This window comes from Martes martes (assembly GCF_963455335.1).
Source record: "Martes martes genome assembly, chromosome: 2".
In the NCBI taxonomy this organism is placed as follows: Eukaryota; Metazoa; Chordata; class Mammalia; order Carnivora; family Mustelidae; genus Martes; species Martes martes.
This window is the reverse complement of record NC_137889.1, coordinates 100,287,674-100,301,746: the sequence shown is the minus strand read 5'-3', so window position 1 is coordinate 100,301,746 and position 14,073 is coordinate 100,287,674. Positions and strand designations below refer to the sequence as shown.

General features: G+C 34.8%; 1 protein-coding gene across 1 annotated transcript in view; it reads right to left on the bottom strand.

Annotated features, from left to right (window-relative positions):
- The window catches only part of MTTP (microsomal triglyceride transfer protein), a 45,876-nt gene extending 40,454 nt beyond the window's left edge, over positions 1–5,422 (bottom strand). The window contains exon 1 of the mRNA XM_080796125.1: positions 5,242–5,422. Coding sequence (XP_080652251.1) covers positions 5,242–5,302 — 61 coding nt within the window. The 5' untranslated portion in view covers positions 5,303–5,422. The remainder of the gene's footprint in view (positions 1–5,241) is intronic.
- Positions 5,423–14,073: the final 8,651 nt, after the last annotated feature.

Below are 14,073 nucleotides of genomic sequence, written 5' to 3'. Positions count from 1 at the left end.
TTTTGCCCTGGTTGAACCATAGACCATTTTTTAAAGAAAAGTCATCATATTGCTTTTAATTGCTTTTTAAATTATATGATTTCTCTTCTCCCCCCACCTTTATTGAGGTATGATGAATATGATTTAAAGTGAAGGGTTAGCCAGGAATTGCTTTACAAAATTAATAAAAACCATTTGTAATTAAGATATCATTTCAGTTCAACAGATCAATGCCAAGGTAATTTTAAGGGCTAGAAGGCAATTCCTTGAATTGGATATTTAAAGACTATCCCCTGCAATGTAATTTACTCTATTAATTATAGTAAATATATTACAGTTTATTTAACTATAATAAAATTTAGCACAGGGGCACCTGGGTGGCTCAGTGGGTTAAAGCCTATCTTCGGCTCAGGTCATGATCCCAGGGTCCTGGGATCGAGCCCCACATTGGGCTCTCTGCTTGGCGGGGAGCCTGCTTTCCCCTCTCTCTCTGTCTGCCTCTCTGCCTGCTTGTGATCTCTGTCTGTCAAATAAATAAATAAAAATCTTGAAGAAAAAAAGGAAAAAAATTTAACACAAAGGTACATTTCAAAGCTACACATATGCAAATTTAAATTAGCTGAATAAAATAATGTTTTACTACATAAAATCTTAGTACAGGCTTTAATATGGCAGGGGCAGTTTAATGTCAAATAGTCTAGTGAGCCAAAATAATTGATACATGGAGCAATTCACCTACTCTCTAATTCAGGTTAACTTAATCCAAAGAAATGTGAAGGAGTAGGATCAACTCTTTCAAACCTAATGTGGTAGGTACCATTATTAGTTTCCTTTTACAGATAAGGAAAGGGAAGGGCACAGAGATTATACATTTTATCCAAGGTTACCCAGACAGTTAGTGATAGAGACAGGACTTGAACCCAGCCTGTCTGGCTCTAGAGACCATGCTCTTCCTTTATTACACACATCTAAACCTTTGGGTTGAACTCTTTTCCATTCCTAGGGAGTGAGCTAGGGATTCACTCATACATTCAACAAGGATATACTGAGCACCTACTGGGTGTTAGGCACTTTTCTATTTCTGGGGTTATACCTGTTATAAGCAGACAGAATATCAGCCTTTGTGGAGTTTACACTTGAATGAGGAGGAGATGGGCAATTAAAAAGTATATAAGCAAATTACAAAGTATTAGAAATGCTAATGAAGAAAAATGAAATAAGAAAGGGAATGGGAATGTTGAGGGAAAGACCTTTCTGAGAAGGTAATATTCTGGGCAAAGACTACTTAGGCTAGCTACATGGATATCTGTGGGAGGAGCATTTCCGTCTCCTTTATCCCCACACTTTTACCTTCCCCTCTAACCCTCCCCCTCACATGCCCACACACATAAAGGTAATAGCAAGTTTAAAGGCCCTGGGGAGAGCTCAGTGTAGGTGTGATGAAGATCAGGAAGGCCAAAGAGGCAGCAGTTAAGTGAAAGACACTACAAAAGATGAGGTCAAATAGCTACCTATGGGTGACCAGGAGATTTGCAGGGACATGACAGAATTTGAGTGATATGGGAAGCCCCTGGAAAGTTTTGGGTGGTGAAGTTACATGTTCTGACAAACCTTCAAAGAAAGGAGATAAGGAAACAAGAAATAGGAATCTAGAAAAGCCATGAAAAGGAAAGGTGAGAGGTGGGTATCTAAGAGTATACATATAAAAACAGACTGTGTCTAAGCACCAATCAGGCAGAACCTCAGGTATAAAATATAGAAGATAGAAAAAGTCAGGACAAACCTTGAAGGAGATAAAGTCTGTGACTATCTCTTGCCTCCCCTACCTCCACCTCTTCTACATTTTAACTGGGGACACGGCTACAAGTTCAAACATTGGCTTTCTGGCCAGGAAAGGTATTTTGGTCAGAAAGGCCTACTTTTTATGATGTGTATCGAATTCCACAGAGGGCACAAAGGAAATACATATCTTATCTAATCCTCACAGCAATTCTGAAAGGTAAGCATTATATGACAAGCTGAGAAAAGCTGACTCTGCTTTCAATCCAGCATAGCAGATAGAATGCAGAATTTTATGTCTAAATTAATGAGATCCAAGTTTTGTGCACTACACAAAGATGTCTTCTGGTTAAAATAACTACGAAAATTTTGTAGGGAGGTAGCCTCTCTTAAATTCCAAAGATCTCCAAAGTATCATGCTGATCATTTTTTCCTTACTTTTACTTTACCAATCAAAAGAATGTGAAAACAGACAATATATTATAGATCAGTTCTTGACTATGATTTGGAAGTGATAAAGCATTGGAAAAAGTAGGTCTCATTCCATATCTTTTTCCCACCTTTTTTTTTTTTTCTTAGAGAAAGGGATTGGGGAAAGGCAGAGGGAGAGGGAGAAAGAGAATCTTAAGCAGGCTCCACACCCAGAGCAGAGCCCAACATGGAGCTCAATCTCACCATCCTAAGATCATGACCTAAGCCAAAACCAAAACGCAGATGCTTAACCAACTGAGCCACCCACGTGTCCCCTTCTTACCTCTAACAGGAGATAAAACCTAAAAGGATTCAAATAAGTGGACTGGTGTCATATTGTCCCTGTTATCCTTTCCTCTTTGAAAAGTATTCCTCTGTTTATGTTACTCAGAGATCTGGCAACAATGGGCAACGGGAGCATATTCTATTCATACTATTGACTTATTTCTTTCTTAGGCTATTGCTCTATAAAATATGCAAAATGGCACTTTTTGGAAACTAAGTTTAGATAAAACCTCTTCAATATGCTCCTTCAAATGTATTTAAAATTTTTAAGTGACTTAAAAGCAACAAAACTTTCAGGTTTGAACCTGTTAAGAAATATCTTAAAATATGCATTTATCAAAATTAGGTAAATTCAAGGTGAGATTTAAAGACAAATGCAGTATTGATAAGGATAGGTAATGGAATTTAGGATTCCAACAGAAAACTACAAGGCAAAAAGTAAAAGAGTAGAATGAAGGATAAGGGAAAAAGATTGGAAGATGATTAATGTGAATGGACTGAAAAGTGCAGGCCTGGCTGGGGACTGAGAGAAAGACTGGAAGTGAAGGGACAGTTCATGTATAGAGGTAAGAAGATTAAATAGAAAACTCATACCTGGGTTAGCAAAAGTAAAAGTACTATAAAGAAATCCTGAGTAAAGCACTGAGAATAGATCCTGCCATGACAAAATACAATTGAAAAAAAGTGGGAAAACTTGAGTCTTTAGGACATTCACACTCAGCCTATCTCTTCTAAGTAGACCCTAGTCCGTACTAATTCGACCCTTACTTCTCTTCAGTCCAACGTGCACTCAGAATCCCCCCAGATCTGGGGATTTGGCTAAACAGTTGCATTTATAATTAGGCTTGGGATGGGTTTTGAGGTTATACATGAGATCCCAAAATTTATAATGGTCTGATTTTAAAATAGACTTTTACAAGTAGTTTGTTTCTTAAATGTGAATCACTACAGAGGGCAAGTTATCTATACTGAAATCATGGTACCATAAGACAAAAAGTTATCACATCCAGGTAGAGAGAGCTGTCAAGTCTTCTACTTTTTATTTATGATATTTGACATAAGCAGCTTGTAGCCTGAAGCTAATGATGCTTAAGCTTTGGGGCTCTCACACCCCCAAGCTCTTTCCAAGGTCTTGGAAGGGGACCCTAGCAATGTGTACATATGCCATATCTTTTTTTACAGTAACATTTGCAAAAGTAAGATGTTTTTGCAATCTTTTCTCAAAGATGGCCCCTAAATTGCATAAGCTTCAGGTTCTAAAACTCTGGAGTTGTCACTGAGCTTGTATACAACAAACTGTAGCTATCTGTCATGTTCTAAACTGTATTTCTGTATGTTCTTGTAGGGTGTGTGTGTGTGTGTGTGTGTGTGTGTGTGTGTGTGTGTGTGTGTTAGAGTCTTCAGAAGTGCATGCATTGAAAAACATCAAGTTATCCAATTTTCTCCTTTATAAAATGGGAAAAATAGAAGTGTACAGTGACTACTATAGTTCAATATTTTTTCTCAAAATAATAAGGGTATTAGATTTGATACTATGATATATAAATCCCTCATATTTTAAACATTATAAACAACTTATTTGGCAGATATACCACATAAGGACTGTATTTTTAAATAACCAACACTTTAGAAACTGGTGAAAAATACCATCTTTAGTTCAAGAACCTAAAGTGTGATTTGCTTAGGTGAAATAATTTAAATTTAGCCTTGCATTTATTGCTTTAATAACAAAGATTGTCTCTCAAGGGAAATCTTGAGACTAATTTTATCTTAAGATCAAAAGCTACTTATCCCAAAAGTGTTTTAGAACTTTATAAGCGAATTGTTTTATATCACTTAGAGTACATAGTTATTAAAACTGGACCCTATCATGCTAAGTTATGTGTTAGATCAATTGTTTTTTTACAGTGTATCCTCTTAAGAGAATCTAAAGGTGATTATTTTACATCAGGTACAACATTTAGAAATCTAAGGAGTTTGTTTATATACTAGGTGATTTAAACAAGATTCCATATTAATACATTTCATTCAGCTTTTAGAAGCCATCCCTTTTAAAATGTGTTTTTTCTGAAAGGTATCAATTCATATGTGTTTTTTAAAATCAACTTTTCTCAAGTAGAAACTATGACTGGTAACACTATAAATCCAAACATAGTAAGTCTTATTTCTTAAATCTATACCATATAGTTTTATTTTCTTTAATTCACCAATTATGATAATTCTCACTTTTGAATGGTAATACAATTAAATGCATGCTTTGCCATTTCATTCATAATTCTTTGGGACATCAAATGCCTTTTTCATTGGGCCTAATTCTTCTTGATGTCACATTGCTAAGCAACTAGAAGGAAATGTAAAAACTGTTTTTTTTTTTTTAAATCCTCTTTTACAATTCAAATGAAGGAGCTGCATTCAGTGAGTGACCAACAGCAGCAGGTAACAATAGCTGGCATTTCTTTTCTTTCTTTTAAAAATAGACCATGAATGAGAAATTGAAGCAAGGAGCACATTAGTCTAAGGGGCTGAAACTAAAAGGAACCTCTGTTTTCTTAATGTATGTAGGAATTTGAATTTGGTTTTCATTCCACCCCAGGCATGCCTTCACGAATATTCCAAAGTTATATAGTTTTGAAGATGGTTTAGTTAGGAACTCTTTCACTAGTCTCTCACACACACACTTTTTCCCTCAATGATTAAAACTAAGGTTTAGCAAAAATGCAAACTTACCTTTAACTGAAGCTGAATATGAGGAAATGAAGCAGAGAAAAAGCACGGCGAGGAGAATCATATTGACTAGCTACCCTCTAATGCATCCAGTTCCCAGCCAGGAGTCACTGAGAAGTGGACTCTTCTGATGGCAGCAAGGGAGTGACCCTCCTCAGAACCTGCAACAAGCATGTTTATCTTTGGGGAAAGGTCAGATTCCAAACTCCAAAATGAGAACCTAAGTTCACCAGAGAACTCACTATTAATGATTAAACTTAGGTGGGCTGCAGTTTTCAGTCTCTCACTCTACTTAATTATTCTTTTTTTACTTAAGAAGGAAAATCAAGAAAATTTTCACTTTTGAGAGCTAAACCAGTCTGCCTTCCTATAAATTCAGAAGTGTGGAAGGACACTTGAGAAAAACTGGTGGTGATACTTCTCTGCTCAATACACAGTCATCATCATCCCATGTTAAGTGCTTTTCTGTACATTTTGCCACTTTATGTGGGAGGGTGGTGAGGATTCTCAAACTAAGCCAAACTTAATTGAATTTTATTACATCCTTGGAATTTTTTAATACTATGTGTATGCTATTATTTAAAAATCATTCTGAATTTTACGATTTATTTTTAAATTTTTAAGTTGTACCACCACCAACTACTTCAAAATAATGTCATAGCAGATAGAGCTTTCCATTTTGAAAACTAGATTGTTCTCTTTATGTGTGAAATTAATGGGGTTGTAGTAAATCAGCACTATCACTAGCATGCTAGCAGGTCAAGTGAGGATATTATAACAGACCTCTAGCTATTTCCATGACGGGAAACACTTGTCTGAGTCCTCAGATTGGCTAGGTGTCCCCTGTGCTTTCTGGATCCCATTTCTAGGAAGAGATTCAGAGGGGAAATTCTAGCCCTTAGCATTTTTGTTACAGAAAATTAATTAGGAAATTTCTCTAGAATTAAAGTGAATATTCTAGTTTGGTTAAGTGAACCAACTCTTGTCCTTGAAAACTCCTGCAAGAGAAACCTGCTATGAAGAAAACCTACTAAAATGAGATGGTTGGTGGGGAGTGGGGGTGTCTGTAGGGATGTTTTGGCAGGGAGTAAAGCACCGGTGAAGGGCTTTATTTGAATGAACTTCAAAATACTTACAGCTATCTTTAAGTATAAAACGGGTTCTTAAATCTTCCTCCTCTTTCTCAAAGCCCTTTTCTAAAATCCTAACCTTAAACTTATATCTTTGAGACAACCCAGATAAAAAACAGCTAACTTAATAGGGTCACAAAATGAAATATAAAATTTTTAAACTTCCAAAGTTAAGCATATTACTTCTTGAAATATATTTTGTATAAAGAATTGAAGGATGAAAATTGCCTTTATCACCTATTGATATTAAAACTTAATTTGCTATCCTAAGTTTCATATACAAATCATGGTTAAAGTACCTATATAAAAATAAAATGTTTGGCTTTTACTACCACCTCAAAAGTATAAATAATAAGTTTTTCTGGGGTAAACAGGAAAGGCCATTCTTAGAAAAATGTTTGTTGAAGAAATATAGGTTTTTATGAATAGCAGGAATTATAAGTACAAGGTAATGTGAAAGTGCTCTGCTGCTTTACATCTGAATGGATTTCTATGTCCTCTACAATATCTGCATTACATACATAGTGATGTGAAGCCATTATAGACACATGAACTTTACATTCTTATTTGCTTAAATTAAAGATTGGTTTGATTCATGTGATTCTACGAAAACTATCTTTTGTATTTCCATTTGAGGCTCATAGTTACATAGAACTTTAATGTTTGTGGTTAGACTATGCTATGCATGCATGATACGTGTCTCTTTGGGTAAAGTACCATTTGTTGTCAAGTGTTTGCCAGAGTCCAACCAATAAAAGACGTATCAGTATTGCTTAATAAAATAAATGCTGTTTCACTTGAGCATTTGCTTCGGAGTAGAAAGAAAGCTTCTATGAATCATAGTATTAAACAAACATTTCAGCACAGGATGTTCAAAGGAGCCTGTTTCTGTTAGTAATAAATAACATCATCCTTAAATAACATCATCCTTTTATATTTTGCTTATAAGTTTTACTTTGTACAAAGACATTTGAAAGACTTAAGACTGTTTTACCAGAAATAAAATAAGAATGTCAAACTCTTCCATATTCAGTGAATTCTGTGTACTGAAGAAGAAGCATTCTTCTCTGTTGTGTGGTTGATCAAGCAGAGCAAATGTGGTATAATATATGTGGAAGATACCTCCCCAAACTCATCACCTATTTTACATGGTATATGAAGCAGGACAGAAGCACAGCACAGTATAAAAATAACAGAAGCTGCCATCTATGAAGCAATTACTATGTATAATTCCCTATGCTGAGCACTTCAGATTTTTCCCACTATAGCCTAACAATCAATTAACATATTAGAAAAATGAGGCTTGGATTGATTTAGTAAAAATAACTTAAGAAATACAGAAAAATAAACCATAAAACCTAATCACTACTCTATTCAAAAAATATTAGAGATAGGAAGTGGAAAAAATGGTTTCTTAATGATGACAGAGAAATATTAATTGGGACTGTCACTAACTTTAGCAAATCCATCACAATTTTGTACAGTGGCTAACAGAGCACTTGACGGTTGTGTTTAGATGTTCCAGCCAGAACATACATGGGAAAAAATTGATTTGTGTTAAGCTGGTCAAAATCATATAATAGATTTTAAAACAATTCTCTTGCAAAGAAATTCTATTGATAGTACATAATACTGTGGAATATCTGCTATACAACTCTTTTGCAGTGACAAATAAGAGACTATGACATAAAGATGGATGACTAATTCCAAAGTGCAATTGTGTTTCTGTTGAGTATCAGAGGTTATTAGGAGTTAACTCAGTTTTGTAGATTGGAAGATAAATGAACTCCACCCAGTAGAGGTTGGAAGGAAATGTATTACCCTACCAGATATAGATATAGTAAGTTAGGCTATAAGATAGCTATAGAGGAAAAAAAAAAAGTCTTTATAACATTAGAACATTAGAACACCTTACTCTTTTCTTAGGGGAAAAAAAAATGACATTAATAGGAAAAAAAATTAGGACATTTCAAATTACCCCTAAGTGGTCATAATAAAGTCTAATAGCATTTTCGATTCAGTGAGGGAGTTAGAATTTTCAAGAGGTCTTACAAACAATAATTCTGTTAGGTAAATCTTCAAAGGACAGACTGTCTTGTTAGGTGCAATGCAACTTGTGACTTTAGGTTGAAGCCAATGCTCATTTGCCTTTCAGAAAATCCTAGAGCTCCTAAGAATCGTGCTAAATCTACTCTGCCTGTGCTCTATGAGTGAAACAACAAAGCCTGGATGACAGCATATCTGTTTATCTGTTTCTAACATGGGCTACTAAATATTTTAAGCCCACTATTGAGACTTAACTACTCAGAAGCCTTCCTTTCAAAATATTATTGCTCCACATCCTCTCCAACACACATTGTTTCCTGTCTTGCTAATTTTGGCCGTTCTAACTGATGTAAGGTGGTATCTCAATGTGGTTTTAATTTGAATCTCCCTAATGGCTAGTGATGATGAACATTTTTTCATGTGTCTGATAGCCATTTGTATGTCTTCATTGGAGAAGTGTTGTTCATATCTTCTGCCCATTTTTTGATATGATTATCTGTTTTGTGTGTGTTGAGTTTGAGAAGTTCTTTATAGATCCTGGATATCAACCTTTTGTCTGTACTGTCATTTGCAAATATCTTCTCCCATTCTGTGGGTTTTCTCTTTGTTTTGTTGACTGTTTCCTTTGCTGTGCAGAAGCTTTTGATCTTGATAAAGATCAAGATCAAGTGGTTTCTTGAAATGGAATTTACTCCTGGTGAAGAGGCTGTTACATTCACTGAAATGACAACAAAAGATTTACATAAAATTAATTGATGAAGCAGCAGCAGCAGGGTTTGACAGGATTGACTCCAATTTTCAAAGAAGTGCGCTATTGTGGGTAACATACTATCAAACAGCATTGCTGTGTGTGAGGTGTGAAGTAATAACTCACTGTGGTTTAGATTTGCCTTTCCCTGATGATTAATATTGTTGAGCATCTTCTCATGTGACTATTGTCCATCTTAATGTTTTCTTGGTATAAAATGTCTACCCAGGTCCTCTGCTGATTTTTTAATCTGGTTGCTTGGGTGTTTGATATTAATTTGTGTATGTTCTTTTATATTTTGGATATTTACCCCTTATTGGATATGTGATTTGCAAATATCTTCCATTCAGTAGGTTGCCTTTTTATTTTTTTGATGGTTCCCTTCACTGTGCAAAAGGGTTTTAGTTCAATATAATGCCTTTGGTTTGTTTGTTTTGTGTTTTTAGCTTCCATTGCCCTTGAACCAGGAGACTGGTCCCAAAAAAGTATTGTTAAGATTTACGTCTGAAACCTTATTGCCTATGATTTCTTTTAGGAGTTTTAAGGTTTCAGGACTTATATTCAAATCTTTAGTCTATTTTGAATTTATTTTGTATATAGTGTAAGATAGTGGTCCAGTTTTCCCAACACCATTTCTGGAAAAGACTGTCTTTTCACCATTGAATCTTTTTGCCTCCTTTGTTATAAATTAATTGACTATATATGCATGGGTTTTTCTCTGGGCTATATATTCAGTTTCACTGATCTATATGACTATTTTCATGCCAGTACCATACTGTTTTGAATACTGTAGGTTTGTAGTATAGCATCAGATAGTGTGATATCTCTGGCTTTGTTCTCCTTCTCAAGATTACTTTGGCTATTCAGGACCATCTGTGGTTCCATACAAATATAAGGTTTATTTGTTCTAGTTCTGTAAAAAATGCCCTTGGTATTTCAGTGGGGATTGCAATGAATCTGTAAATTACTTTGGTATTTTAACAATATTAATTCTTCCAATCCATGAGCATGGTATACATATTCATCTGCATCAATCAATTTCTTTCATCAATGTTTTACAGTGTTCAGAATACAGGTCTTTCACCTCAGTTAAATTTATTCCTAGATATCTTATTTTGATACAATAATAAATGGGATTGTCTTAATTTCTTAGATAGGTATTAGTGTACAAAATGCAACAAGTTTCTGTATATTATCCGGCAACTTTACTGAAATCATTTAACAGTTCTAAATTGTAATTTTAGTTCTTTTTAGTAAATAAAGCCTTTAGGGTTTTCTATACACAGTATCATGACATCTGCAGCTTGTGACAGTTTTCATCTTTCTTACAAGTCTGGATGCGTTTTATTTCTTTTTCTTGTCTGATTACTGTGGTGAGGACTTCCAGTACTATGTTGAATAAAAGTGGTGAGAGTGGCCATCCTTATCTTGTTCCTGATCTTAAAGTTTTCAGTTTTTCACATTAAGTATGATGTTAGCTGTGAGTTTGTCATATGTGGCCCTTTTTATATGGAGACATTTCCTTCTATGCTCACTTTAAGAGTTTTTTTTTTTTAATTAATTCTTTAAAAAAGATTTTTATTTATTTATTTGACAGACAGAGATCACAAGTAGGCAGAGAGGCAGGCAGAGAGACAGGATGGGGAAGCAGGCTCCCTGCTGAGCAAAGAGCCCAATGATGCGATGATGCGGGGCTCAATCCCAGGACCCTGAGATCATGACCTGAGCCGAAGGCAGAGGCTTTAACCCACTGAGCCACCCAGGCACGCCGAGTTTTTTTTTAATCATAAATTAATGTTGAATTTTGTCAATCTCTGCATCTCTTGAAATGATAATTTTACCTTTTGTCAATGTGGTATATCATATTCATTTATTTGTAGATGTTGAATTATCCTTGCATCCCTAAAATAAATCCCATTTGATCATGACTTATGATTCTTTTAACATATTGTTGAATTCAGTTTTCTAATAATTTGTTGAGAATTTTTGGATCTGTGTTCATCCAGAATATTGATGGTGTCTTTGGTTTTGGTATCAATATACTGCTGGCCTCGTAAAACGAGTTTGGAAGTGTTCCCCCCTCTTCAATTTTTTATGGAATAACTTGAGAAGGATAGGTACTAACTCTTCTTTCAATGTTTGGTGGAATTCACCTGTGAAATTGTCTGGTCCCGGACTTTTATTTTTTTGGAGACTTTTAAAATTACTGTTTCAACTTCATTACTTGTAATTGGTCTATTTAGATTTTCTATTTCTTCATGATTCAGTCTTATGAAGTTATGCATTTCTATGAATTTATCAATTTCTTCTAGGTTTTCCAATTTGTTGGTATATATTGTTCTAGTAATATCTAAGAAAACTATTTCCTTTTCTTATCTTACTGCATTAAGACTCCCAGTAAGATGGTCAAATACATATATGTGTACTTTTTGTATTTTGTATTCTTCTCTGAGTTCTGTCACTCCTCTTCAAATCTTTTCTCCAGTCACTTTATTTCTGAGGCTTTGGTTTGTTTTATGTTGTTCTATCTTCTATCATTAAAAAAAAAATCTTTTGGTTTGAAATATTGGGTTATAGTTTTCATATGCTTTTTTCTCTATTTCATATTTTATTATAACAACTTGAAAAGGATTTAACTGTAATCCTTTTTGTGGTATATTTTTAAGCTAAATAAGTTATCCTTCACCTTTAAGAGGAAGGGATGGGTGTAATAGATTTCTAGCCTCATGGTTCTAAAGCTTCCTTTTCTCATGTTTTCATACAATGACACCTATGTATCCTTGTCATTTCTGAGCTCTGTCTCTTCTCTCCCACTTTGATTTGGACCTGAATTTTTATTTGCCTCTATTGTCCCATTCCTGTTCAATTTGGGTTCTATTCCCAGAAGTTTCTTCTTAGTGTTGGGCTTTGCCCAACAGGGGAGTTCAGGTTTATTAAGTTTTATGAGTTCATAAACTCCATATCTCTCCAGCACTTTCAGACCTTCCTGCTCCTCCCTTTCTACTCACCCTGAGATTACAGACAGCCCGTTTTGCTCTTGATCTCATATTGGTCTCCCTTGCTTTTCAGTAAATACCTGTGGGCAGTTTGGGGGTCCTCCCATTCTCAAGGCCTTCAGATGCTCTGTTGTCATCCTGCTGTTTCTTCCTACCCAGAAACTGATACTAAGTTGACAGTTTGTTCCCACCTGCTCATATTATGAGCTTTATGAGGTTTCTTTTTCACTTAGTTATGTTATAGTCATGGTCTATATTTGTTATTGTTATTGTTTTGCTATCCAAGATATTCAACCAGTTTTTAAAAAGAGATTCAGACTACAATGCCTCCATAGTTATCTTCACAGAGCTTCAATATTCATGTATTAATTGGAGAGGGGGTACATTATATCTTTTCAAGTTTTAAACTTTTCCTATATTTTTGAAATCAATCAAAATATAAGTTGAAATGATTATAATATATTATTCTGCCTTTTAGATAACTCCAACTAATTTAAAAATTAGTTTGTTTTGCTTTCTTAGCCTGAAATTAATGTACTCACAAGGATTAGTCTATTCCCATACCTCCCCACTCCCAACTTGCTGAAGGACACTCTTAGACTTAATGAAATAACAGAACTAGGCTTAAAATAATGCAATTTGTGATGACTGCCCAATGTTCTCAGGCCAAACATTTGGAGGAGCTCATAATTGTATTTATTACCATTTTGTTGTTGTTGTCATCGTTGTTGTTGTTACAAATTTCTGGTTCTATCTGAGCCCCTTTCTCACCCTACAAACTACAGTCCAACTTAACAAACTGGCTGCTAATTATCTGACTGTGGTCCACGTTTTGTTTAGCCTGCTCACTATTTTAAAAATGAACAAAATAGTTGCCAACACTTAAAAACCAGATTTCACATAAAAATCCAGTTTCCTGGCTTCTCTTTAAAAATTGAGATCTGGTGTAATGAAGCCCATATTCCTACTTGGAATCTGTGCCCTGACTAAACAGAGAATGGTCTCTCAGGTTTATACTTTTCTCCCAGATGGTTTCTCTCATTGTTATCTCCCAGTCCTCATAGACATTATAGGTTTGCAACCCATGAACTTGAATCTCTTTTATTTCAAACTCTTATTTTGGCTTAAACCACTAAATATTTGCTAATGATTTCTAAATCTGTTTCTACTTAGAAATCCTGCATACTCCCCAGAACCCACATATTCAATATCAAACTATTTTTTTCAAAACCTAATTTTCTCCCATTATTCCCTAAATGACCCAGTTAACATAATTGCATTCCTATAGTTGTCCAAATTAAAAAACCCTTAGGGTTATTCTTTCCTCCTTTTTCTTCATCCTATCCACAGCTTTTCAATCATGTGCCAAATTTTGACATGTCTTTGCTTTTGTAGCTCCCAATATTTGAATACCTTTTACTTCTTTATACCTGGAAAACCACTTACTTTCCAACATGGAGCAAAATTATTCAATTTCTAAAACTTTATTTCCTGTCTCCAAGAGCATTTAGTTGCTCCTTTTCATGTATAGGTATCTCAAGTAATTTGTATGTTGTATGGGTATTTATTTACTGCTGGCTTGCCCACTAGTCTATGGATTCCTTACAAGGACACAGATTATGATCTAGTTATCTTTGTATGAACAGTACTAAGACAAAAACATGAACTCGATAAATGCATCACATAAACAAACACATGAATTTTACAAATCAATGAAGATTATTTCATATCATGAATTTACTTTCCTATACTTTCTATATTATGTTTCAATTTCTGATTAAATCCCCCCCTTTTTTTTGCTGGCACTTTTTTGGTGCTTGATAGTAGAATCATTGATAGTAGAATCACTTAAATTTTTGCACCACATGACTGTAAAGTTAAGATGGCTATATCAAAAGAAAACTTATTGACTCTG